At 52.3% G+C, this 27,807-nt stretch overlaps 1 protein-coding gene across 1 annotated transcript in view; it reads left to right on the top strand.

The window, feature by feature from the left end:
* The first annotated feature begins 15,951 nt into the window (after positions 1-15,951).
* Positions 15,952-27,807, top strand: part of LOC147093703 (uncharacterized) — a 36,698-nt gene continuing 24,842 nt past the window's right edge. Inside the window, exons 1-3 of the mRNA XM_085974350.1 lie at positions 15,952-16,053; positions 16,649-16,813; positions 24,948-26,173. Of these exons, the coding sequence (XP_085830476.1) occupies positions 25,056-26,173 (1,118 nt within the window). The 5' untranslated portion in view covers positions 15,952-16,053; positions 16,649-16,813; positions 24,948-25,055. The remainder of the gene's footprint in view (positions 16,054-16,648; positions 16,814-24,947; positions 26,174-27,807) is intronic.

Genomic DNA, 27,807 nt, shown 5'->3' with positions numbered 1-27,807 from the left:
GCAGGAGAGTCCCAGAACCAGCTGCTAGTGGACATGCTCAGGGACAGAGTCCCAGGACTGGCTGCTGGTGGGCATGCTCAGGGTCAGAGTCCCAGGACTGGCTGCTGGTGGGCATGCTCAGGGGCAGGGTCCCAGTACCAGCTGCTAGTGGGCATGCTCAGGGGCAGCAGAGTCCCAGGACCAGCTGCTCGTGGGCACGCTCAGGGGCAGCAGAGTCCCAGGACCAGCTGCTAGTGGGCATGCTCAGGGGTAGCAGAGTCCCAGGTCCAGCTGCTAGTGGGCATGCTCAGGGGCCCAGAGTCCCAGAACCAGCTGCTAGTGGGCATGCTCAGGGGCAGAGTCCCATGACCAGCTGCTAGTGGGCATACTCAGGGGCAGAGTCCCAGAACCAGCTGCTAGGGGGCGTGCTCAGGGGCCCAGAGTCCCAGGACCAGCGGCTAGTGGGCATGCTCAGGGGCCCGGAGTCCCAGGACCAGCTGCTAGTCGGCATGCTCAGGGGCAGAGTCCCAGGACCAGCTGCTAGTGGGCAAGCTCAGGGGAGCACAGTCCCAGGACCAGCTGCTACTGGGCATGCTCAGGGGCAGAGTACCAGGACCAGCTGCTAGTGCACATGCTCAGGGGAGCAGAGTCCCAGAACCAGCTCCTAGTGAGCATGTTCAGGGGAAGCAGAGTCCCAGGACCAGCTGCTAGTGGGCACGCTCAGGGGCAGAGTCCCAGGACCAGCTGCGAGTGGGCATGCTCAGGGGCAGCAGAGTCCCAGGAGCAGTTGCTAGTGGGCATGCTCAGGGGCAGAGTCCCAGGACCAGCTGCTAGCGGGCATGCTCAGGGGCGGAGTCCCAGGACCAGCTGCTAGTGGACATGTCCAGGGGCAGCAGAGACCCAGGACCAGCTGCTAGTGGGCATGCTCAGGGGCCCGGAGTCCCAGGACCAGCTGCTAGTCGGCATGCTCAGGGGCAGAGTCCCAGGACCAGCTGCTAGTGGGCAAGCTCAGGGGAGCACAGTCCCAGGACCAGCTGCTACTGGGCATGCTCAGGGGCAGAGTACCAGGACTAGCTGCTAGTGGGCATGCTCAGGGGCAGTAGAGTCCCAGGACCAGCCGCTAGTGGGCATGCTCAGGGGCCCATAGTCCCAGGACCAGCTGCTAGTGCACATGCTCAGGGGAGCAGAGTCCCAGAACCAGCTCCTAGTGAGCATGTTCAGGGGAAGCAGAGTCCCAGGACCAGCTGCTAGTGGGCACGCTCAGGGGCAGAGTCCCAGGACCAGCTGCGAGTGGGCATGCTCAGGGGCAGCAGAGTCCCAGGAGCAGTTGCTAGTGGGCATGCTCAGGGGCAGAGTCCCAGGACCAGCTGCTAGCGGGCATGCTCAGGGGCGGAGTCCCAGGACCAGCTGCTGGTGGACATGTCCAGGGGTAGAGTCCCAGGACCAGCTGCTACTGGGCATGCTGAAGGGCAGAGTCCCCGGACCAGCTGCTAGTGAGCATGCTCAGGGGCAGCAGAGACCCAGGACCAGCTGCTAGTGGGCATGCTCAGGGGCAGAGTCCCAGGACCAGCTGCTGGTGGGCATGCTCAGGGGCAGAATCCCAGGACCAGCTGCTAGTGCGCATGCTCAGGGGCAGCAGAGTGCCAAGAACAGCTGCTAGTGGGCATGCTCAGGGGTAGCAGAGTCTCAGGACCAGCTGCTAGTGGGCATGCTAAGGGGCAGAGTCCCAGGACCAGCTGCAAGTGGGCATGCTCAGGGGCAGAGTCCCAGGAGCAGCTGCTAGTGCGCATGCTCAGGGGCAGAGTCCGAGGACCAGCTGCTAGTGGGCATGCTCAGGGGTAGCAGAGTCCCAGGACCAGCTGCTAGTGGGCATACTCAGGGGCAGCAGAGTCCCAGGACCAGCTGCTAGTGGGCATGCTCAGGGGCAGAGTCCCAGAACCAGCTGCTAGTGGGCATGCTCAGGGGCAGAGTCCCAGGACCAGCTGCTAGTGGGCATGCTCAGGGCAGAGTTCCAGGACCAGCTGCTAGTGCGCATGCTCAGGGGCAGCGAAGTCCCTGGACCAGCTGCTACTGCGCATGCTCAGGGGCAGCAGAGTGCCAGGACCAGCTGCTAGTGGGCATGCTCAGAGGCAGCAGAGTCCCAGGACCAGCTGCTAGTGGGCATGCTCAGGGGCAGGAGAGTCCCAGAACCAGCTGCTTGTGGGCATGCTCTGGGGCAGCAGAGTCCCAGGACCAGCTGCTAGCGGGCATGCTCAGGGGCAGGAGAGTCCCAGAAACAGCTGCTAGTGGGCATGCTCAGGGGCAGCGGAGTCCCAGGACCAGCTGCTAGTGGGCATGCTCAGGGACCCAGAGTCCCAGGACCAGCTGCTTATGCGCATGCTCAGGGGCAGAGTCCCAGTACCAGCTGCTAGTGGGCATGATCAGGGGCAGAGTCCCAGGACTGGCTGCTGGTGGGCATGCTCAGGGGCAGAGTCCCAGGACCAGCTGCTAGTGGGCATGCTCTGGGGCAGCAGAGTCCCAGGACCCGCTGCTAGTGGACATGCTCAGGGGCAGAGTCCCAGGACCAGCTGCTGGTGCGCATGCTCAGGGGCCCACAGTCCCAGGACCAGCTGCTAGTGCACATGCTCAAGGGAGCAGAGTCCCAGAACCAGCTCCTAGTGGGCATGTTCAGGGGAAGCAGAGTCCCAGGACCAGCTGCAAGTGGGCATGCTCAGGGGCCCAGAGTCCCAGAACCAGCTGCCAGTGGACATGCTCAGGGGCAGAGTCCCAGGACCAGCTGCTAGTGGGCATGTTCAGGGGAAGCAGAGTCCCAGGACCAGCTGCAAGTGGGCATGCTCAGGGCCCAGAGTCCCAGGACCACCTGCTAGTGGGCATGCTCAGGGGCAGAGTCCCAGGACCAGCTGCTAGTGGACATGCTCAGGGGCAGAGTCCCAGAACCAGCTGCTAGTGGACATGCTCAGGGGCAGAGTCCCAGAACCAGCTGCTAGTGGGCATGCTCAGGGGCCCAGAGTCCCAGGACGAGCTGCTAGTGGGCATGCTCAGGGGCAGAGTCCCAGGATTGGCTGCTGGTGGGCATGCTCAGGGGCAGAGTCCCAGGACCAGCTGCTAGTGGGCATGCTCAGGGGCAGAGTCCCAGGGCCAGCTGCTAGTGGGCATGCTCAGGGGCCCATAGTCCCAGGACCAGCTGCTAGTGCACATGCTCAGGGGAGCAGAGTCCCAGACCCAGCTCCTAGTGAGCATGTTCAGGGGAAGCAGAGTCCCAGGACCAGCTGCTAGTCGACATGTCCAGGGGCCCAGAGTCCCAGGTCCAGCTGCTGGTGCGCATGCTCAGGGGCAGAGTCCCAGGACCAGCTGCTAGTGGGCATGCTCAGGGGCAGCAGAGACCCAGAACCAGCTGCTAGTGGGCATGCTCAGGGACCCAGAGTCCCTGGACCAGCTGCTCGTGGGCATGCTCAGGGGCACAGAGTCCCAGGACCAGCTGCTCGTGGGCATGCTCAGGGGCAGAGTCCCAGAACCAGCTGCTAGTGGGCATGCTCAGGGGCAGCAGAGTCCCAGGACCAGCTGCTAGTGGGCATGCTCAGGGGCAGAGTCCCAGAACCAGCTGCTAGTGGGCATGCTCAGGGGCAGAGTCCCAGGACCAGCTGCTAGTGGGCATGCTCAGGGCAGAGTTCCAGGACCAGCTGCTAGTGCGCATGCTCAGGGGCAGCGAAGTCCCTGGACCAGCTGCTACTGCGCATGCTCAGGGGCAGCAGAGTGCCAGGACCAGCTGCTAGTGGGCATGCTCAGAGGCAGCAGAGTCCCAGGACCAGCTGCTAGTGGGCATGCTCAGGGGCAGGAGAGTCCCAGAACCAGCTGCTTGTGGGCATGCTCTGGGGCAGCAGAGTCCCAGGACCAGCTGCTAGCGGGCATGCTCAGGGGCAGGAGAGTCCCAGAAACAGCTGCTAGTGGGCATGCTCAGGGGCAGCGGAGTCCCAGGACCAGCTGCTAGTGGGCATGCTCAGGGACCCAGAGTCCCAGGACCAGCTGCTAGTGGGCATGCTCAGGGGCAGAGTCCCAGGACCAGCTGCTAGTTGGCATGCTCAGAGGCAGAGTCCCAGGACCAGCTGCTTGTGCGCATGCTCAGGGGCAGAGTCCCAGTACCAGCTGCTAGTGGGCATGATCAGGGGCAGAGTCCCAGGACTGGCTGCTGGTGGGCATGCTCAGGGGCAGAGTCCCAGGACCAGCTGCTAGTGGGCATGCTCTGGGGCAGCAGAGTCCCAGGACCCGCTGCTAGTGGACATGCTCAGGGGCAGAGTCCCAGGACCAGCTGCTGGTGCGCATGCTCAGGGGCCCACAGTCCCAGGACCAGCTGCTAGTGCACATGCTCAAGGGAGCAGAGTCCCAGAACCAGCTCCTAGTGGGCATGTTCAGGGGAAGCAGAGTCCCAGGACCAGCTGCAAGTGGGCATGCTCAGGGGCCCAGAGTCCCAGAACCAGCTGCTAGTGGACATGCTCAGGGGCAGAGTCCCAGGACCAGCTGCTAGTGGGCATGTTCAGGGGAAGCAGAGTCCCAGGACCAGCTGCAAGTGGGCATGCTCAGGGCCCAGAGTCCCAGGACCACCTGCTAGTGGGCATGCTCAGGGGCAGAGTCCCAGGACCAGCTGCTAGTGGACATGCTCAGGGGCAGAGTCCCAGAACCAGCTGCTAGTGGACATGCTCAGGGGCAGAGTCCCAGAACCAGCTGCTAGTGGGCATGCTCAGGGGCCCAGAGTCCCAGGACGAGCTGCTAGTGGGCATGCTCAGGGGCAGAATCCCAGGATTGGCTGCTGGTGGGCATGCTCAGGGGCAGAGTCCCAGGACCAGCTGCTAGTGGGCATGCTCAGGGGCAGAGTCCCAGGGCCAGCTGCTAGTGGGCATGCTCAGGGGCCCATAGTCCCAGGACCAGCTGCTAGTGCACATGCTCAGGGGAGCAGAGTCCCAGACCCAGCTCCTAGTGAGCATGTTCAGGGGAAGCAGAGTCCCAGGACCAGCTGCTAGTCGACATGTCCAGGGGCCCAGAGTCCCAGGTCCAGCTGCTGGTGCGCATGCTCAGGGGCAGAGTCCCAGGACCAGCTGCTAGTGGGCATGCTCAGGGGCAGCAGAGACCCAGAACCAGCTGCTAGTGGGCATGCTCAGGGACCCAGAGTCCCTGGACCAGCTGCTCGTGGGCATGCTCAGGGGCCCAGAGTCCCAGAACCAGCTGCTAGTGGGCATGCTCAGGGGCACAGAGTCCCAGGACCAGCTGCTCGTGGGCATGCTCAGGGGCAGAGTCCCAGAACCAGCTGCTAGTGGGCATGCTCAGGGGCAGAGTCCCAGAACCAGCTGCTAGTGGGCATGCTCGGGGGCGACACACTGCGTTAACGCTTGAAGAGTCGGAATTACCGGCGGAAAGCGAGTTTTCTCAGTTCGACGGACGAGTGGAGAGGGACGGGGAAATAAATTACGGTAAACACAAACCTGGTAGTTTTAGTGTCCCGGAAAGCGAACGGAGCGGATTCAGTCTCGCGGAGCGGGTTAGAGTTCCTCAGACAACACGTGACCGGGGCCGGCGGTCGCACAGACGTCATCGTCCCATAAACATGTGACGCGCGTCCACAGCCTGATTGACGGGAACTTCCGACCAATAGGAAGCGAGTGGGCGGCGGGTCCTCCAATCAATCAGGGAGCCCGAGGGGCGGGACTAGCGGCAAAACAGTGGGCGGAGCTGGAGGAGCGAACGGGCGGTGGGTCCTCCAACCAATCGGGGAGCCCGAGGGGCGGGACTGGCGGCACCCAGTGGGCGGGGCTGGAGGAGCGAGCCGGCGGCGGGTCCTCCAACCAATCGGGGAGCCCGAGGGGCGGGACAATCGCCGGCTGATTGTCTGATCCGCAGGGCAGCGAGTTTCTCCAGTCCCTGGTTCAGGGCCCGGGGCCAGGGGAGGCTGTGGGCCTTTATTCCCCGCATTGGACACAAGGCTCTTTGTCTCACAACACACTGGCTCAGGTTTTAATACAGACTTTTTAAATTCATCAATAAAAGCAGATAAACTTCGTGGAAAAAAATATTTAATATTTCGGAGTAAAAAAATTGTTATTTTCCTCTGTGGAATTTGTTAGTGTCAGACAATAACAACAACTTGTATTTATAGAACGTATTTAATGTAGTAAAATGCCCCAACACGCTTCACGGGAGCGTTATAAAACAAAATTTGACACCGGGTACAAACCAAGCATATTCCCATAAGGAGGAAAGATGGGCCGTCCAAAGCTCGAGCTCCCGATGACAAAGGATATCGAGGTTAGAATAAAACAGAAAAAGGAGGTTTACTACAAATGTCAGATACAGAATACAGTCAAAAACCAGGAGAATACAGAGAGTGTGGGAGAAATTGAAAAAGGATATATGAAAGAAAGACTTGCATTTATATAGCGCCTTTCACGACCACCAGACATCTCAAAGTCACTGTTGTAATGTGGGAAACACGGCAGCCAGTTTGTGCACAGCAAGCTCCCACAAACAGCAATGTGATAATAACCAGGTAATCTGTTTTTGTTATGTTGGTTGAGGGATAAATATTGGCCAGGACACCGGGGATAACTCCCCTACTCTTCTTCAAAATAGTGCCATGGGATCTTTTACATCCACCTGAGAGAGCAGACGGGGCCTCAGTTTAAAGTCTCATCAGAAAGACACCACCTCTGACAGTGCAGCACTCCCTCAGCACTGCACTAGAGTGTCAGCCTAGCTTTATGTGCTCAAGTCCCTGGCGTGGGACTATGAACCCACAACCTTCTGACTGGCGAGAGTGCTACCCACTGAGTCACAGCTGACACAAGGGAGAGAATACGAGTAAAGATTAGTGGGTAACGTAAAAGGGAACCCAAAAATCTTTTATAAACGTACCAAAAGTAAAAGGATAGTTAAAGGAATGGTGGGGCCGATTAGGGACCAAATAGGAGCTCATCATATGGAGGCAGAGGGCGTGGCTGAGGTACTGAATGAGTACTTAGCATCTGTCTCCACAAAAGAAGAGGATGAAGTTCATGTCGCAATAGAGGAGGGGGGAGTAGAGAAATTGGATAAAAATGGATAGAAAGGAGGTGCTAAATAGGTTGTCATCACTCAAAGTTAATAAGTCACCCGGACCAGATGTGATGCATCCTAGATTGCTGAGGGAAGCTAGGGTGGAGATAGCAGAAGCTCCGACCACAATCTTTCAATCTCCCTCAGATATATGGGAGTGGTGACAGAGGACTGGAAGATTGCAAATGTTACACCCTGTTTAAAAAGGGGGAGAGGGTTAAACCTGGTAACTACAGGCCAATCAGTCTAATGTCAGTGGTGGGTGAACGACTAGAGACCATTGTCAAGGACAAAATTAATTCTCACTTGGAGAAGCATGGGTTAATAAGGGGCAGCCAGTATGGATTTGTTAAAGGTAAATCGTGTCTGATTAACCTGATTGAGTTCTCTGATGAAGTGACAGAGGGTTGATGAAGGTAGTGCAGTAGATGTTGTATATATGGACTTTCAAAAGGCATTTGATAAAATACCACATAAGAGACTTACTCAGAAAATAGAAGCACAGGGAATTAAAGGGCCGATGATAATTTGGGTATATAATTGGCTAAGGGAGAGGAGACAGTGAGTAGTGCTGAGGGATGTTTTTCTGACTGGAGGGAAGTATGCAGTGGGCTTCCCCAGGGGTCGGTATTAGGACCATTGCTTTTCTTGTTATATATAAATGACCTGGCCTTGGGTATAGGTGCACAATTTGAAGTTTATGGATGATACAAAACTTGGCAACATAGTAAATAGTGAGTATAGTAGTAGCAGACTTCAGAAGGACAGAGACAGACTGTGAAATGAGCAGACACAAGGCAGATGAAATTAAATGATAAGTGTGAAGTGATGCAGTTTGGGAGAGGCCGTATAATCTAAATGGGACTATTTTGAGGGGGTGCAAGAGCAGAGGGACCTGGGGCTCCATATTCACAAATCTTTCAAAGTGCCACGGCAAGTTAGTGAGGCGGTTCAGAAAGCGTATGGGATACTTGGCTTTGCAAGTAGGGCCATTGAATACAAAAACAAGGAAGTTACACTAAACCTTTACAAATCACTAGGAACATAGGACAGGAGTAGGCCATTCGGCCCCTCGAGCCTGCCCCGCCATTCAATGTGATCATGGCTGATCATCCAAGTTCAGTACCCGGTCCCTGCTTTCTCCCCATACCCCTTGATCCCTTTAGCCTTAAGAAATACCAATTCCTTCTTGAATATATTTAATGAATTGGCCTCTACTGCCTTCTGTGGTAGAGAATTCCACAGGTTCACCACTCTGTGGGTGAAGAAATTCCTCCTCATTTCTGTCCTTATCCTTAGACTGTGACCCCTGGTTCTGGATTCCCTGACCATCGGGAACATCCTCCCTGCATCTAGTCTGTCCAGTCCTGCCAGAATTTTATAAGTTTCAATGAGATCCCCTCTCATTCTTCTAAACTCCAGCAAGTACAAGCCCAATGGACCCAATCTCTCCTCATACGTCATTCCTGCCATCCCAGGTATCAGCCTGGTGAATCTTCGCTGAACTCCTTCCATGGCAAGAACGTCCTTCCTCAGGTAAGGCAACTAAAACTGCACACAATACTCAAGATGTGGTTTCACCAAGGCCCTGTGCAACTGCAGCAAGACATCCCTGTTCCTGTACTCAAACCCTCTTGCTATAAAGGCCAACATACCATTTGCCTTCTTAACCGCCTGCTGCACCTGCATGCTTACCTTCAGCGACTGGTGCACAAGGACACCCAGGTCTCGTTGCACTTCCCCTTCTCCCAATCTATTGCCATTCAGATAATAATCTGCCTTCCTGTTTTTGCCACCAAAGTGGATAACCTCACATTTATCCACGTTATATTGCATCTGCCATGCTTCTGCCCAATCACCCAACCGGTCCAAATCATCCTGTAGTTTCTCGGCATCCTCCTCACAGCAGACACGCCCACCCAGCTTTGTGTCGTCTGCAAATTTGGAGATATTACATCTAGTTCCCTTGTCTAGATCATTAATATATATTGTGAATAGCTGGGGTCCAAGGACCGATCCCTGCGGTACCCCACTAGACACTGCCTGCCGCTCGGAAAAAGACCCGTTTATTCTAACTCTTTGCTTTCTATCTGTCAACCGGTTCTCTATCCAAGTCAATACCTTGCCCCCAATCCCATGTGCCTTAACTTTACATGCTAATCTCTTATGTGGGACCTTATCGAAAGCCTTCTGAAAGTCCAAATACACCACATCCACTGGTTCTCCCTTATCTATTTTACCAGTTACATCCTCAAAAAATTCCAGTAGATTAGTCAAGCACGATTTACCTTTTGTAAATCCATGTTGACTTTATCCGATCCTGTCACTGTTTTCCAAGTGCTCTGCTATTACATCCTTTATAATGGAGTCTAGCATTTTCCCCACTACCGATGTCAGGCTTACCGGTCTGTAATTCCCCGTTTTCTCTCTACCACCTTTTTTAGCTACCCTCCAATCCATGGGAACTGTTCCAGGTTCCATCGAATATTGGAAGATGATCAGCAATGCATCTACTATTTCTAGGGCCACTTCCTTAAGTACCCTAGGATGTAGATTATCAGGCTGATCTGTGACCTAACTCCATACACCCGCCTTTGGCCCATATCCCTTAATGCCTTTGGGTAACAAAAACCTATCAATGTCAGATTTAAAATTAACAATTGATCTCGCATCAATTGCCATTTGCGGAAGAGAGTTCCAAACTTCTACCACCCTTTGTGTGTAGAAGTGTTTTTGTTACCCAAAGGCATTAAGGGATATGGGCCAAAGGCAGGTGTATGGAGTTAGGTCACAGATCAGCCTGATAATCTACATCCAAGAGTACTTAAGGAAGTGGCCCTAGAAATAGTAGATGCATTGCTGATCATCTTCCAATATTCGATGGAATCTGGAACAGTTCCCATGGATTGGAGGGTAGCTAAAAAAGGTGGTAGAGAGAAAACGGGGAATTACAGACCGGTAAGCCTGACATCGGTAGTGGGGAAAATGCTAGACTCCATTATAAAAGATGTAATAGCAGAGCACTTGGAAAACAGTAATGTGAATAAATGTGAGGTTATCCACTTTGGTGGCAAAAACAGGAAGGCAGATTATTATTTGAATGGTAATAGATTGGGAGAAGGGGAAGTGCAAAGAGACCTGGGTGTTCTTGTACACCAGTCGCTGAAGGTAAGCATGCAGGTGCAGCAGGCGGTTAAGAAGGCAAATGGTATGTTGGCCTTCGTAGCAAGAGGGTTCGAGTACAAGAACAAGGATGTCTTGCTGCAGTTGTACAGGGCCTTGGTGAGACCACACCTTGAGTATTGTGTGCAGTTTTGGTCGCCTTATCTGAGGAAGGATGTTCTTGCCATGGAGGGAGTGCAGCGAAGATTCACCAGGCTGATACCTGGGATGGCAGGAATGACGTATGAGGAGAGATTGTGTCGATTGGGCTTATACTCACTGGAGTTTAGAAGATTGAGAGGGGATCTCATCGAAACCTATAAAATTCTGTCAGGCCTGGACACACTAGATGCAGGAAGGATGTTTCTGATGGCCGGGGAGTCCAGAACCAGGGGTCATAGTCTAAGGATAAGGGGTAAGCCATTTAGGACTGAAATGAGGAGGAATTTCTTCACCCAGAGAGTGGTGAACCTGTGGAATTCTCTGCCACAGAGGGCGGTGGAGGCCAGTTCATTAAGTATATTCAAGAAAGAGTTGGATATATTTCTTAAGGCTAAAGGGATCAAGGGATATGGGGAAAAGGCAGGGACCGGGTACTGAATTTGGATGATCAGCCATGATCTCATTGAATGGTGGAGCAGGCTCGAAGGGCTGAATGGCCTACTCCTGCTCCTATCTTCTATGTATCCATGTATCTAAGTGTTTCCTAATTTCACTCCTGAAAGGTCTGGCTCTAATTTTTAGACCATGCCCCCAGTCCTAGAATCCCCAACCAGCGGAAATAGTTTCTCTCCATCTACCCTATCTGTTCCCCTTAATATCCTGAAAACTTCGATCAGATCATGCCTTAACCTTCTAAATTCCAGGGAATACAACCCTAATTTGTGTAATCCCTCCTCGTAACTTAACCCTTGAAGTCCAGGTATCATTCTGGTAAACCTATGCTGCACTCCCTCCAAGGCCAATATATCCTTCCTAAGGTGTGATGCCCAGAACTGCTCACAGTGCTCCAGGTGTGGTCTAACCAGGGTTTTGTACAGCTGCAGGGTTTTGGCCTCAGCTGGAGTCTTGTGTACAGTTCTGGGCACCACACTTTAGGAAGGATGTCAAGGCCTTGGAGAGGGTGCAGAGGAGGTTGACCAGGATGGTACCAGGGATGAGGGACTTCAGTTATGTGGAGAGATTGGAGAAGCTGGGATTGTTCCCCTTAGAGCAAAGAAGTTTAAGAGGAGACCTGATAGAAGTGTTCAAAATGATGAGGGGTTTTGATCGAGCAAGTAGGGAGAAACTGTTCACTCTGGCAAGTGGGTCGGTAACCAAAGGTCACAGATTTAAAATAGTTGCTAAAAGAACTAGAGGGAAATGAGGAGAATTGTTTTCACACAGAGGGTTGTTAAGATCTGGAACGCACCATCTGAAAGGATGCTGGAATCAGGTTCCACAGGAACTTTCAAACGGTAATTGGACATGTACTTGAAGAGGACTAGTTTGCAGAGTTCTGGGGACAAAGCTGGGGTTTGGGACTAAATTGGACAGCTCTTTCAAAGAGCCGGCACAGACACGATGGGCCGAATCACCTCCTTCTGTGCTGTTAGATTCGATGATCAGTGTGAAGACGCTGGTGACTCTTAAGGCTCTTCGAGCTTTTAAAACTCTTCCCACAGTCAGAACATTTAAAGGGTCTCTTGTCAGTGTGAACAAGCTGGTGTGACAGGAGGGTGGATGACTGAGTGAATCCCTTCCCACACACGGAGCAGGTGAACTGCCTCTCACCAGTGTGGAGGAGCCGATGTCTCTTCAGCTCCCAGGAGCTTTTAAAGATCTTCCCACAATCAGAACAGTTAAATGGTCTCTCCCCAGTGTGAACAAGCTGCTGTCTCTTCAGCTCCTGGGGGCTTTTAAAGCTCTTCCCACAGTCAGAACATTTAAAGGGTCTCTCGTCAGCGTGAACAAGCTGGTGTGACAGGAGGGCGGATGACACAGTGAATCCCTTCCCACACATGGAGCAGGTGAACAGCCTCTCTGCAGTGTGAACTTGCTAGTGTTGCTAGAGCTCCCCAGGGATTTTAAAACTCTTCCCACACTCAGAACATTTAAAGGGTCTCTCATTCGTGTGAACTCGCTGGTGTCCCTTCAGCTCCCCAGGGCTTTTAAAGCTCTTCCCACAGTCAGAACAGTTAAATGGCCTCTCATCAGTGTGAACAAGCTGTTGTCTCAGCAGGGTGGAGGACTTCAAGAATCCCTTCCCACACACGGAGCAAGTGAACAGCCTCTCCGCAGTGTGAACAAGCTGGTGTCCCTTCAGATCCCCGGGGCTTTTAAAACGCTTCCCACAGTCAGGGCAGTTAAACGGCCTCTCATCAGTGTGAACAAGCTGGTGTGAAAGGAGGGTGGAGGACCGAGCGAATCCCTTCCCACACACGGAGCAGGTGAACGGTCTCTCCCCAGTGTGTAGGAGCCAGTGTCCCTTCAGCTCCTGGGGGCTTTTAAAGCTCTTCCCACAGTCAGAACATTTAAAGGATCTCTCGTCAGTGTGAACAAGCTGGTGTGTCTGCAGGTTGGATGACTCACTGAATCCCTTCCCACACATGGAGCAGGTGAATGGCCTCTCCCCAGTGTGGAGGCGCTGGTGTCTCTGCAGGTTGGCTGTCTGAGTGAATCCCTTCCCACAATCGGAGCAGGTGAACGGCCTCTCCCCAGTGTGAACTCGCTGGTGTTGCTTGAGCTCCCGGGGACTTTTAAAGCTCTTACCACAGTCAGGACAGTTAAAGGGTCTCACATCAGTGTGAACAAGCTGGTGTTTCTTCAGATCCCTGGGGCTTTTAAAGCTCTTCCCAGTCAGAACACTGAAATGGTCTCTCCCCAGTGTGAACTCGCTGGTGTGTTTGCAGGTGGGATGAACAAACAAATTCCTTTCCACACACGGAGCAGGTGAACAGACTGTCCCTGGTGTGACTGTGCCATTGAACTTCCAATGCAGACGGGGAACAGAATCCCTTCCCGCCGTCCCCACCTTTACCTGGTTTCTCCCCGGTGTGACGGTGCACGTGTCTCACCAGGTCAGGCAATTGGCTGAATCCGCGTTCACACACCGAACACGTGTGCAGTTTGTCATCGCTGCGATCGCTGCTTTCTCCTTCCATGTGCAAAGGCCGATGATATTCAGGTCCTGATGAATCGAGTGACTCTGTCAGATCTTGACGTGATGTTTGGTCTGAGCTTCCCGCCTGTAACTGCTCCACTTCTATAACCCTGTAAATTGAGATCAGAACAGGATCAGAGGCAAACTGTTGTTTAATTTTCCCCTTTCCGAACCTAGGGGCAGTGAAGCTGATTTGCAGGCTCCAGCTGCTACACAGGTTGGTTGAAAGAATCAGCAGTAATGGCGGCTGTAATACCCACAAGCCCCCGCGCTCCAGAAAGCGCTCTGTTGACGCTGAGTCCCGCGCATGTGCTCATGGCCCCCGCGCTCTCCCTCCTGCTCTACAATCGCCCGTCCCGATCAGTCCGCAACGCGCATGCTCATCACACAAAACCCCGCGGTTGGAACACCGGCCGCGCATGCGCAGCCGCAACATCTGGTACTGGTGCGCGGCTCAGGTGGGGGCGAGTCGGTGTTTTGCCTCAGCCGCCAGGGAGGTGCACATGCGCAGGACGACCCAACATTCTTCCTGTCAGCAATCACTCCCTCGTTTCTTTAATAAAAACAGAAAGTACTGGAAATACTCAGCAGGTCAGGCAGTATCTGTGGAGACAGAAACAGTTAATGTTTCAGGTCGATGACCTTTTGTCAGAACTGCTTGTTCTTTAGTGTCAGCCAGTGGCTCAGTGGGTAGCACTCTCGCCTCTGATGTCAGAAGGTTGTGGGTTCAAGTCCCAACTTCAGAGACTTGAGCACAAAAATGCAGGCTGACACTCCAGTGCAGTGCTGAGGGAGTGTGGCACTGTTGGAGGTGTCGTTTTTTGGATGAGATGTTAAACTGAGGCCCTGTCTGCTCTCTCAGCTGGATATAAAAGATCCCATGGCACTATTTCGAGAAAGACAGGCTTGCATTTATATGGTGCCTTTCACGACCAGCAGATGTCTTGAAGTGCTTTACAACCAATGAGGTACTATTGGAGTGTAGTCACTGTTGTAATGTGGGAAAGAGCAGGGGAGTTATCCCCCGGTGTCCTAGCCAATGTTTATCCCTCAATTAACACAACAAAAAGATAGATTATCTGGTCATTATCACATTGCTGTTTGTGGGAGCTTGCGGTGCGCTTACTGACTTCCGCGGTTCCTACGCCAGAACCAGGGGTCACAGTCTAAGGATAAGGGGTAGGCCATTTAGGACAGAGATGAGGAGGAATTTCTTCACCCAGAGAGTGGTGAACCTGTGGAATTCTCTACCACAGAAAGCTGTGGAGGCCAGTTCATTAAATATATTCAAGAAGGAGTTGGATATATTTCTTAAGGCTAAAGGGATCAAGGGATATGGGGAGAAGGCCGTGACAGGGTATTGAGTTTGGATGATCAGCCATGATCTCATTGAATGGCGGAGCAGGCTCGAGGGGCCGAATGGCCTACTCCTGCTCCGATCTTCTGTTTCTTTGTTTACATTATAACAGTAACTGCACTTCAAAAAGTACTTCATTGGCTGTAAAGCGCTTTGGGACATCCGGTGGTGGTGAAAGGCGCTATATAAATGCAAGTCTTTCTTTCTTCACTGGTCTCACCAGCGACCTCTTCTGGCTGCTGGCTGATTGACAGCCATGAGCCCGCGCATGCGCGACACAGCGACCCCTGCCGGTCACCAAGGGTAATAACCGCGCATGCCCACTGGAGACCAACCCCCTCCCCCACTCGGAGCTACGCCTGCGCACTCGGATCCTGCCGGACAGAGTCGGCGCGGGGCATTCCGGGAAAGGCCTTGGTGTCGGTTCCAGAGTCGCGATCGGTGAGGCAAATGTGTGTTTTCTTCGCTCCGATCGGGTGGAGAATGGCGCGGGGTGGATCGGGAGAGAATAAAAAGAGAAATAGAAAAACCTCAGAGTCCGCGAGGCCCCGGACCGAGCGGCGGCAGTTGGACGGTCACGTGATCTCCTCGGGAATACGTCACCCGGGCCCGCGACCTGATTGACGGGAGCCTCCGACTAATAGGGAGCGAGCGGGGCGGGGCTGGCGGAGTGAGCCGGCGGCGGGTCCTCCAAGCAATCGGGGAGCCCGAGGGGCGGGACTAGCGCCGGCTGATTGTCTGATCCGCAGGGCAGCGAGTTTCTCCAGTCCCTTGTTCAGGGCCCGGGGCCAGGAGAGGCTGTGGGCTTTTATTCCCCGCATTGGACACAAGGCTCTTTGTCTCAGGCATATGGTGACGTCGCACTGAAACTTTCCTCCCTCCTTTACAAAGATGGCTGCCGTTAACCTGGGCCTGTATATGTTCTGATGTAGTCCTCCCACCACTGGGAGCGACAGTGATGCGTTCGTGCGACATAGCTCTACCGCGCAGGCGCAGTGCCGCTCCATTTCCTCTCCCGCGCAGGCGCAATACCGCTCCCCTGCCCTCCGGCGCAGGCGCAGTGCCGCTCCCTTTCTCCCGCGCAGGCGCAGTGCCGCTCCCCTGCCCTCCGGCGCAGGCGCAGTGCCGCTCCCTTTCTACCTCTCCCGCGCAGGTGCAGTGCCGCTCCCCTGCCCTCCCGCGCAGGCGTAGTGCTGCTCCCCTGCCCTCCGGCGCAGGCGCAGTGCCGCTCCCCTGCCCTCCGGCGCAGACGCAGTGCCTCTCCCCTGCCCTCTGGCGCAGGCGCAGTGCCGCTCCCCTGCTGTGTGCTGGGCCGGGCGGCGCGGGTTGATCGGTGAGTGAGGGTCAGACACAGGCTGATTGAGGGAACTCGGCCCGACAGCGGCTGCTCAGCCCCGAGTTTCGATCACAGCGAAGGAGGCTCACAGGGTCACAGCTCCGGGCAGTAACACCGCACAGAAAATGGCGCATTTCCGCCCAGAGCAGTGAGAATGGGGGAGTCTCAGGAGGCCGGAAATTTACTGTGAGGAAAATCTCCAAACTAAACCCACAGCCCCGCAACTGGGGATCTGAGGAAAATCCCCAAACTAAACACACAGCCCCGCAACTGGGGATCTGAGGAAAATCCCCAAACTAAACACACAGCCCCGCAACTGCGGATCGGAGGAAAATCTCCAAACTAAACACGCAGCCCCGCAACTGGGGATCTGAGGAAAATCCCCAAACTAAACACACAGCCCCGCAACTGGGGATCTGAGGAAAATCTCCAAACTAAACACACAGCCCCGCAACTGGGGATCTGAGCAAAGGCACAAAATCAAACAAATACTCCGCCTTCACATTGGATTATTAGTAAGCAGATTAAAAGCCTACATTACATTATTTCACGCTTTCAATGTTGTTCTTATTTTCTGCTTTGCCACAATTAGATCTCCCGGTGAATGATGGTGTGATTGAGGAAGGTGCTCAGCTCGAAGTAAACAGGGATTGTCGACTGAGGAACAACAGCCGGTTAACCAGCACAGGATTGTGAGCACCAACCGGAGAGAACCCTTCCGATTCAAAGAGCTTCCAGAGATCGACTGGGGAGCAAGGTAAGAGAAAGTCCCATTGACTCAGATACACACTGGTCCTGGAGATGGACTGGGGAGAAACGTCAGAGAGAGTCCCATTGACTCAGATACACACTGATCCTGGAGAGGGACTGGGGAGAAAGGTCAGAGAGAGTCTCATTGACTCAGATACACACTGGTCCTGGAGATGGACGCTCCCGCACTCGCCCCCTGACCCTCCCGCACTCGCCCCCTGACTCTCCCGCACTCGCCCTGATGGGGCTCTTCTCAAGTACACCAAGTGGTGCAATAAAACACCTCCAGAATCAGGGCCCTGCTCCTGGGGAAGGTGATCAGGCCCCAGGAACCAGTGCAAGTGAAGCGACTCCTTCTCCCGGAGATTTATTAAAGTTGAATGCTCCAAGAGTTGACCAAAAATCAGGTTAGTAATATTAATCAAGGAGTCAATTTCTGCTGTAAGGAGGGATGATACCTTAGCAGGTTCCGCTAATGAGGCCATATGGGTAGAACTTAAAAACAAAAAGGGGGCAAGCACTTTGCTGGGAGTGTACTATAGGCCCCCAAACAGTAAGGGGGAGATAGAGGAACAGATATGTAGGCAAATCTCAGAAGTGTAGAAATAATAGGGTAATAATTGTTGGGGATTTCAACCTCCCCAATATTAACTGGGATAGTCAGAGTGTGAAAGGCTTAGAGGGTGTGGAATTCTTAAAGTGCATCCAGGAGAGCTTTTTCAGCCAACATGTAGAAAGTCCTACAAGAGAGGGGGCGGTACTGGACCTAATTCGAGGGAATGTAGCAGGGCAAGTGGTAGAAGGGTTAGTATGAAAGCATTTTGGTAACAGTGACCATAATTTGGTGAGATTTAAAGTAGTTATGGAAAAGGACAAAGATGGACCGGAAATAAAGGTTCTAAATTGGGGGAAGGCCGATTTTAATATGATAAGGCAGGATCTGGCCAAAGTGGACTGGGATCAGCTACTTGTAGGAAAATCCACATCAGAGCAGTGGGAGTCTTTCAGAAAGGAAATAGAGAGAGTACAACGCCAACATGTTCCCGTAAAGGTAAAGGGTGGGACCAACAAATCCAGGGAACCCTGGATGTCGAGGGACATACAAGAATGGTTTAGGAAAAAAAGGGAGGCTTTTGGCAGATACAAAGGACTAAAAACAGTGGAAGCCCTAGAGGAGTATAGAAGGTGCAGGGGGGTACTTAAAGAAGAAATTAGGAGAACGAAGAGGGGTCATGAAAAAACACTGGCAGGCAAAATAAAGGAAAATCCCAAGGTGTTTTATTAGTATATTAAGGGCAAGAGGATAACCAGGGAAAGAGTAGAGCCCATTAGGGACCAAAGTGGCAATCTGTGTGTAGAGCCAGAAGATGTAGGTGAGGTTTTAAATTAATATTTTGCATCTGTGTTCACTATGGAGAAGGACGATGCAGGCATAGAAATCAGGCAGGGGGATTGTGATATACTTGAACAAATTAGTATTGAAAGGGAGGAGGTACTAGTGGTTTTAGCGGGCTTAAAAGTGGATAAACCCCCAGGCCCAGACGAGATGTATCCCAGGCTGCTGTGTGAGGCAAGGGAGGAGATTGCAGGGGCTCTGACACAAATTTTCAGAACCTCTCTGACCACAGGGGAGGTGCCAGAGGACTGGAGAACAGCTAATGTAGTACCATTATTCAAGAAGGGTAGTAGTAGGGATAAACCAGGTAATTACAGGCCAGTGAGCTGAACATCATTGGTAGGGAAATTATTGGAAAAAATTCTGAGGGACAGAATTAGTCTCCAGTTGGAGAGGCAAGGATTAATCAAGGATAGTCAGCATGGCTTTGTCAGGGGGAGATCATGTCTAACCAATTTGATTGAATTTTTCGATGGGGGTGACTAGGTGTGTGGATGAGGGCAGTCCAGTTGATGTAGTCTACATGGACTTCAGTAAGGCTTTTGACAAAGTCCTACATGGGAGACTGGTCAAGAAGGTAAGAGCCCATGGGATCCAGGGCAATTTGGCACATTGGATCCAAAATTGGCTTAGTGGCAGGAGGCAGAGGGTGATGGTCAAAGGTTGTTTTGTGACTGGAAGCCTGTGTCCAGTGGGTTACCGCAGGGATCGGTGCTGGGTCCTTTGCTGTTTGTAGTGTACATTAATGATTTAGATATGAATGTAGGAGGTATGATCAGTAAGTTCGCAGATGGCACGAAAATTGGTGGAGTGGTAAATAGCGAGGAGGGAAGCCTCAGGCTACAGGAGAATATAGACGGGTTGGTTAGATGGGCAGCACAGTGGCAAATGGAATTTAACCCTGAAAAGTGTGAGGTGATGCATTTTGGGAGGACTAACAAGGGAATACACAATGAATGGTAGGACCCTAGGAAGGACAGAGGATCAGAGGGACCTTGGTGTGCATGTACATAGATCCCTGAGGGCAGCAGGACAGCTAGATAGGGTGGTTAAGAAGGCATATGGGATACTTATATTCTATGCCTCGGCTAATGAAGGCAAGAGCAGGGAGGTTATGATGGAGCTGTACAAAACGCTAGTTAGGCCACAGCTGGAATAATGTGTGCAGTTCTGGTTGCCACACTATAGGAAGAATGTGATTGCATTGGAGAGGGTGCAGAGGAGATTCACCAGGGTGTTACCTGGGCTGGAGCGCTTCAGCTATGAAGAGAGACTGGACAGGTTGGGGTTGTTTTCCTTAGAGCAGAGAAGGCTGAGGGGGGACCTCATTGAGGTGTACAAAATTATGAGGGGCATAGGGTAGATAGAAAGGAACTTTTCCCCTTAGTAGAGGGGTCAATAACCAGGGGGCATAGTTTCAAGGTAAGGGGCAGGAGGTTTAGAGGTGATTTGAGGAAAAGCTTTTTCACCCAGAGGGTGGTTGGAATCTGGAACTCACTGCCTGAAAGGGTGGTAGAGGCAGGAACCCTCACAACATTCAAGAAGGATTTAGATGAGCACTGGAAACGCCATAGCATACAAGGCTACGGACCAAGTGCTGGAAAACAGGATTAGAATAGACAGGGCTTGATGGCCAGCGTGGACACGATGGGCCGAAGGGCCCCTTTCTGTGCTGTATAAATCTATGACTCTATGGTAGCACTCTTGCCTCTGAGGCATAAGGTTGTGGGTTCAAGTCCCACTCCAGAGACTCGAGCACAAAAATCCAGGCTGACACTCCAGTGCAGTACTGAGGCACTGTCAGAGGTGGCGTCTTTCGGATGAGACATTAAACTGAGGCCCTGTCTGCTCTCTCAGGTGGATGTAAAAGATCCCATGACACTATTTTGAGAAAGAAAGACTTGCATTTATATAGTGCTTTCATGACCAGCAGACGTCTTGAAGTGCTTTACAGCCAATTAAGTACTTTTGAGGTGTAGTCACTGTTGTAATGTGGAAAAGAGCAGGGGAAATATCCCCGGTGTCCCAGCCAATGTTTATCCCTCAATCAATGTAACAAAAGGATAATAGCAAAATACTGAGGATGCTGGAAATCTGAAATAACAACAAGAAATGCTGGAAACACTCAGCAGGCCAGGCAACATCCGTAGAGAGAGAAACAGAGTTAACAAAAAGATAGATTATCTGGTCATTATCACATTGCTGTTTGTGGGAGCTTGCTGTGCGCTATTTGGCTGCCGCATTTCCTACATTACAACAGTGACTACACTTCAAAAGGACTTCATTGGCTGTAAAGCACTTTAGGATGTCCGGTGGTGGTGAAAGGCGCTATAGAAATGCAAGTGTTTCTTTCTTCACTGGTCTCACCAGCGACCTCTTCTGGCTGATGGTTAATTGACAGACAATAGTCCGCGCATGCGCACAGGGAGCGGCGGTTCGGACCGAGTCCGGCACAGTGACCCCTCCCGGTCACCAAGGGTAATAACCGTGCATGCCCAGAAGGGGCCAACCCTCCTCCCCCACTCGGAGCTGCGCCTGCGCACTCGGATCCTGCCGGACGGAGTTGGCGTGGGGCATTCCGGGGAAAGGCCTTAGTGTCGGGTCCAGAGTCGCGATCGGTGACGCAAAGTGAGTTTTCTCCGCTCCGATTGGGTGGAGAATCGCACGGGGTGGGGGTAGGGGTGGATCGGGAGAGAATAAAGAGAAATAGAAAAATCTGAGAGTCCGCGAGGCCCCGGACCGAGCGGCGTCTGTTGGACGGAGCACGTGATCTCCTCGGGGAAATGTGACCTGGCCCCAGGGCCTGATTGACGGGAGCTTCCGACCAATAGGGAGCGAGCAGGGCAGGGCTGGAGGAGCGAGCCGGCGGCGGGTCCTCCAACCAATCGGGGAACCTGAGGGGCGGGACTAGCGCCGGCTGATTGATCCGCAGGGCAGCGAGTTTCTCCAGTCCCTTGTTCAGGGGCCAGGGGAGGCTGTGGGCCTTTATTCCCCTCATTGGACACAAGGCTCTTTGGCTCACAACACACTGGCTCAGGTTTTAATAGAGACTTTTTAAGTTCATCAATAAAAGCAGATAAACCTCGTGCTTCTGTGGAACAAACTTTCTAATATTTTATAGAATCATAAAATGGTTACAGCACAGAAGGAGGCCATTCGACCTGTCGAGCCCGTGCCGGCTCTCTGCAAGACCACTTCAGCTAGTCCCATCCCCGCCCTTTCCCCATAACCCTGCAATTCTTTTTCATTCAGGTACTTATCCAATTCCCTTTTGAAAGCTGTGATTGAATCTGCCTCCACCACCCTCTCGGGCAGTGCATTCCAGATCCTAACCACTCGCTGCATAAAAAAGTTTTTCCTCATGTCGCCTTTGGTTCTCGACCCTTCCGCCAATGGGAACAGTTTCTACTCTGTCCAGACCTATCATGATTTTGAACACCTATCAAATCTCCTCTCTACCTTCTCTGCTGTAAGGAGAACCACCCCAGCTTCTCGAGTCTATCCACATAACTGAAGTCCCTCATCCCTTATCACTGGAACCATTCTTGTAAATCTTTTCTGCACCCTCTCTGAGGCCTTCACATCCTTCCTAAAGTGCGGGGCCCAGAATTGGACACAATTCACCAGTTGAGGCCGAGCCAGTGTGTTATAAAGGTTGATCATAACCTCCTTCCTTTTGGACTCTCTGCCTCTATTTATAAAGCCCAGGATCTCGTATGCTTTTTTAACCACTTTCTCAACCTGCCCTGCCACCTTCAACGATTTGTGCACACATACCCCCAGGTCTCTCTGTTCATGCACACACTTTAAAATTGTACCCTTTAGTTTATATTGCCTCACTTGGTTCTTCCTACCAAAATGTATCACTTTGCACTTTTCTGCGTTAAATTTGATCTGCCACATGACCGCCCATTCCACCAGCCTGTCTATGTCTTCTTGAAATCTATCACTATCCTCCTCACTGTTCACTTTACTGCCACGTTTTCTGTCATCTGCAAATTTTGAAATTGTGCCCTTTACACCCAAGTCTAGGTCATTAATATATATCAAGTAAAGCAGTGGTCCTAGTACCGATCCCTGGGGAACACCACTGTATACCTTCCTCCAGTCCGAAAAACAACCATTCACCACTGCTCTCTGTTTCCTGTCACTTTGCCAATTTTGTATCCATGCTGCCACTGTCCCTTTTATTCCATGGTCTTCAACTTTGCTGGCAAGCCTATTATGTGGCACTTGTGGAACGCCTTTTGGAAATAAATGTACACCACCTTAACCGCAGTGCCCTCATCAACCCTCTCTGTTACCTCATCAAAAACTCAATCAGAATCAGAGTGGCCGGGACCAGAGGACATCTGGCCAGAGCCCCGGCACCAGGAAACCCAGGGTGCAGCGCCTCCCCCATCCAAGCCGCCGCTTCCCGGTTTCTTCAGCCGGTTCCACCAAGTCCGAATCGGGAAAAGGACAGGAGCCAGGCTCCCAGAATGGCCCACGGCCCCGGGGGGCATGCGCACTCTCAGCAGGGAAATCAGCGCATTGGATAGAGTGGTTTCTGGGGCACGGGGGATTGTGGGTGCTGCGGCCGCCATTAGTCAGCGGCTGTCAGGAAGAGTTTTATTTCAGGCTGACGGAAGGTAGGTCCCTGGCCGCCTGTGTAGGTCTTTTTGTTGCTTCATTGTTGAGGATATAACTAGTAAAATAGATAAGGGAGAATCAGTGGACGTTGTGTATTTGGACTTTCAGAAGGCTTTTGATAAGGTCCCGCATAAGAGATTAGCGTGTAAAGTTAAGGCACATGGGATTGGGGGCAAGATATTGACTTGGATAGAGAACTGGTCGGCAGACAGAAAGCAAAGCGTTGCAATAAACGGGTCTTTTTCCGAGCGGCAGGCAGTGACTAGTGGGGTACCGCAGGGATCGGTCCTTGGACCCCAGCTATTCACAATATATATTAATGATCTAGACAAGGGAACTAGATGTAATATCTCCAAATTTGCAGACAACACAAAGCTGGGTGGGCATGTGTGCTGTGAGGAGGATGCTGAGAAACTACAGGGTGATTTGGACAGATTGGGTGATTGGGCAGAAGCATAGCAGATGCAATATAACGTGGATAAATGTGAGGTTATCCACTTTGGTGGCCAAAACAGGAAGGCAGATTATTATCTGAATGGCAATAGATTGGGAGAAGGGGAAGTGCAACGAGACCTGGGTGTCCTTGTGCACCAGTCGCTGAAGGTAAGCATGCAGGTGCAGTAGGCGGTTAAGAAGGCTAATGGTATGTTGGCCTTCATAGCGAGAGGGTTTGAGTACAGGAACAAGGATGTCTTGCTGCAGTTGTACAGGGCCTTGGTGAGACCACATCTTGAGTATTGTGTGCAGTTTTGGTCACCTTATCTGAGGAAGGATGTTCTTGCCGTGGAAGGAGTTCAGCGAAGATTCACCAGGCTGATACCTGGGATGGCAGGAATGACGTATGAGGAGAGATTGGGACGATTGGGCTTGCACTCGCTGGAGTTTAGAAGAATGAGAGGGGCTCTCATTGAAACTTATAAAATTCTGACAGGACTGGACAGACTAGATGCAGGAAGGATGTTCCCGATGGTCGGGGAGTCCAGAACCAGGGGTCACAGTCTAAGGATAAGGGGTAGGCCATTTAGGACAGAAATGAGGAGGAATTTCTTCACCCAGAGAGTGGTGAACCTGTGGAATTCTCTACCACAGAAGGCAGTGGAGGCCAAAAAATTATTAAATATATTCAAGAAGGAGTTGGATATATTTCTTAAGGCTAAAGGGATCAAGGGGTATGGGGAGAAAGCAGGGACCGGGTACTGAACTTGGATGATCAGCCATGATCGCATTGAATGGTGGAGCAGGCTCGAGGGGCCGAATGGCCTACTCCTGCTCCTATCTTCTATGTTTCAGTTTGAGCTGGAGTGGAGATGGAGGAGAAGCTGCTGTGTTTAACCACCAGTACTTCTGAGCCCAGGAGGAACCAACAATTTCCAATGTGAGACTGTCAAGGGAGGTGGATTCTGGGGGAGATTAGGTTGTTAAACAGACACTGTCCGTACAATGTAAAAGAGTATTGTTTTCGGAACAAGTATTTCTGTACAGGCTTTTAATCCAGTTTACATCTACAGATTTGTTTTAATTCATTCTTGGGATGTGGGCGTAGCTCGCAAGAGCAGCAAATATGGCCAATCCCCAGTTTCCCATTGAGAGGGGGGTGGTGAGTCGCCTTCTTGAACTACTGCAGTCCGTGTGGTGAAGGTATTCCCACAATGTTGTTCGGTAAGGAGTTCCAGGATTATGACCCAGCAACGATGAATATATCTGAGTCAGGATGACGTGTGACTTGGAGGGGAACTTGGATGTGATGGTGCTCCCATACAACAGCTGCCCTTGTCCTTCTAGGTGGTGGAGGTTGTGGGTTTTGGAGGTTCTATCAAAGTTCTGGTCGAGTTGCAGATGTATAAAGTTCCTATCCTTCCCCCCCCCCCCACCTCCCTCTCTCCTCCCATAGAGGCCAGAGTCTTGTGTAGGCCCAGACCAGGTGGCGGATTCCCTTCCCTGAAGGACATTAGTGAACCAGTTGGGTATTTATGACAATCCAGCATCTTTCATGGTCACTTTTTTCTAGTGCCGGCCCCACAATTGAGCAGATTCATTGAGCTCAATTTCACAACCTGCCTTTGTTTTCTTGTGGGTTGTCTCTCACGCTCCCTGTTTTATATTAATTTTACAGGGCACTGGAAGGGAAGGATTTGCAGACGGTAAGCTCAAACCAAACATCACTTCAAGATCTAACAGAGTCACTCGACTCATCGGATCTGAATATCATCGGCCTCTGAACATGGAAGCAAAAAGCACCGTTCACAGCGAGGAGAAACCGTACACGTGTTCTGTGTGTGGACGAGGCTTCAGCCAACCCTCTGGCCTATCGATACACAAGCGCATTCACACCGCGGAGAGGCCGTTCACCTGCTCTGAGTGTGGGAAGGGATTCACTCAGTCATCCCACCTACTGACACACCAGCGAGTTCACACTGGGGAGAGGCCGTTCACCTGCTCTGAGTGTGGGAAGGGATTCACTAAGTCATCCAACCTACTGACACACCAGCGAGTTCACACTGGGGAGAGACCGTTCACCTGCTCTGAGTGTGGGAAGGGATTCACTCAGTCATCCACCCTGCTGATACACCAGCGTGTTCACACCGGGGAGAGACCGTTCACGTGCTCTGAGTGTGGGAAGGGATTCACTAAGTCATCCAACCTGCTGACACACCTGCGAGTTCACACTGGAGAGGGTCTGTTCACCTGCTCTGAGTGTGGGAAGGGATTCACTCAGTCATCCGACCTTCAGACACATCAGCGAGTTCACACTGGGGAGAGGCCATTCACCTGCTCTGAGTGTGGGAAGGGATTCACTAATTCATCCAACCTGCTGAATCACCAGCGCGTTCACACTGGGGAGAGGCCGTTCACCTGCTCTGAGTGTGGGAAGGGATTCTCTAAGTCATCCAACCTGCTGAATCATCAGCATGTTCACACTGGAGAGAGACCGTTCACCTGCTCTGAGTGTGGGAAGGGATTCGGTAATTCATCCAACCTGCTGAATCACCAGCGAGTTCACACTGGGGAGAGGCCGTTCACCTGCTCAGAGTGTGGGAAAGGATTCACTAAGCCATCCTACCTGCTGAATCATCAGCATGTTCACACTGGGGAGAGGCCGTTCACCTGCTCTGAGTGTGGGAAGGGATTCACTAATTCATCCAACCTGCTGAATCACCAGCGAGTTCACACTGCGGAGAGGCCGTTCACCTGCTCAGAGTGTGGGAAAGGATTCACTCTGGCATCCAAACTGCTGACACACCAGCGAGTTCACACTGGGGAGAGGCTGTTCACCTGCTCTGAGTGTGGGAAGGGATTCACTCAGTCATCCAGCCTGCTGACACACCAGCGAGTTCACAAGCGACTGCACGGGTTGGATTCTGCTGCTGTTGCTGCTGTTAATCACATTCAGGCCTGAACCATGTTCATTCTGACAGTTGGGGTTTGTTTCTGCTGATGTTAATAACCCCTATAACTGGGCTGGAATTTAATATTCTGGATAGATGTCAAATAAACGAGCTTTGTTTTAAACACATTATTGTAGATTTTCTTCTTTCCCACCTGAGTGTTTAGCATCACCTAGCTGGAGCTCAAAGGACAATCTGGGGGAGGATCGTACGGCGGGAACAGAACTCCAGCCTGGACACAGTCCTTCAGGGCCACACTGAGAGGGGCAAATGGCACTTTGGTCTTTCTTGTCTCTCTTCACTGACAGCAAAGTTGCCGTGCAGGTTAATCTCGAGGTGTGTGAGAAACGTGTCCCAGCCGCTCTCTGCCATGGTTCAGAGCTCCTAGGCACAGAACAGAAGGCTCCTTTAGGAATGTACCCCAGTGCTTTTTTTTTAATGGCCTTATTAACCTGTGTTGCTACTTTTAGTGATTTGTGGATCTGGATCCCTCTGCTCCTCTAGCCCATTTAGACTCTTAGGGAGAAATTCGGTGGTGCCGGGACTAATTTTAGCACCCCTAAAACGTTAGCGCCCCTGCGCATTAAATTCAGTGGTAGCGCCCCAGGCAGGAGGCGGGGTGCTACTGGAAGCGCTCCCCTCCCTCTTGAGGCGCTACCAGTGAATTTCACGGCGATTCGTGTAACAGCGCCACGCCCGCCGGCACATAGCACCGTGTCATAGCAGACCTCCCTCCCTGATTAAAGGGGAGGGGCCTAGCACTGCACACACCGGGGCCCTGCTGGACCACCAGGGAGCGGGGTGTCTGATCAAGAGGAGCGCCGGGCTGAGCAATCGCGGCCGACACCCCGAAGAAGAAAGGGAAAGGGGGCAGGTGCTGGCAGTTGGCCAAAATAAAAAGTTGCCGCCCGACACCTGCCCTTTAAGTGGCATCGCCGCGGCTGCAGAAACGACCCCTCACCCTGTCGGACATATCGTCCGGTGATAGGTATGGGGTCGCAACCCAAGGTTGCAGCTGGGGTGCTGCGCGTAGTGATGACGTCATTGCCGGCGGTGCAGTGCCACGGGGAGCTACAGACTACCTCCGCTGCTAACCTCCCGCTGAATATCGCGGGAGGCACAAAGCAACCCAATTTCTCCCCCTTGTCCAAATAGTGAGTGACCTCCTTATTCTTCCCACCAAAGCACACCACCTCACACTGACCTATAGTGAAATTCATTAACACACCACCTCACACTGACCTATAGTGAAATTCATTAACACACCACCTCACACTGACCTATCGTGAAATTCATTAACACACCACCTCATACTGACCTATAGTGAAATTCATTAACACACCACCTCACACTACGATGGTATGAGGCGTGAGTTGGGTAGGTTTGATTGGGGAATGTTACTCAAAGGGTTGACGGTGGATAGGCAATGGCAAACATTCAAAGATCGCATGGATGAACTACAGAATTTGTTCATCCCTGTTTGGCATAAAAATAAAACAAAAAAGGTGACTCAACCGTGGCTAACAAGGGAAATTAGGGATAGCATAGGATCGAAGGAAAGGACATACAAATTGGCCAGAAAAATCA

Source organism: Somniosus microcephalus, unplaced genomic scaffold (assembly GCF_052327205.1).
Source record: "Somniosus microcephalus isolate GS21.2 unplaced genomic scaffold, FLI_Smic_1.0 unresolved_chr1, whole genome shotgun sequence".
In the NCBI taxonomy this organism is placed as follows: domain Eukaryota; kingdom Metazoa; phylum Chordata; class Chondrichthyes; order Squaliformes; family Somniosidae; genus Somniosus; species Somniosus microcephalus.
Note: the sequence above shows the minus strand (reverse complement) of the source record. Positions and strands in the feature narration are given on the sequence as shown.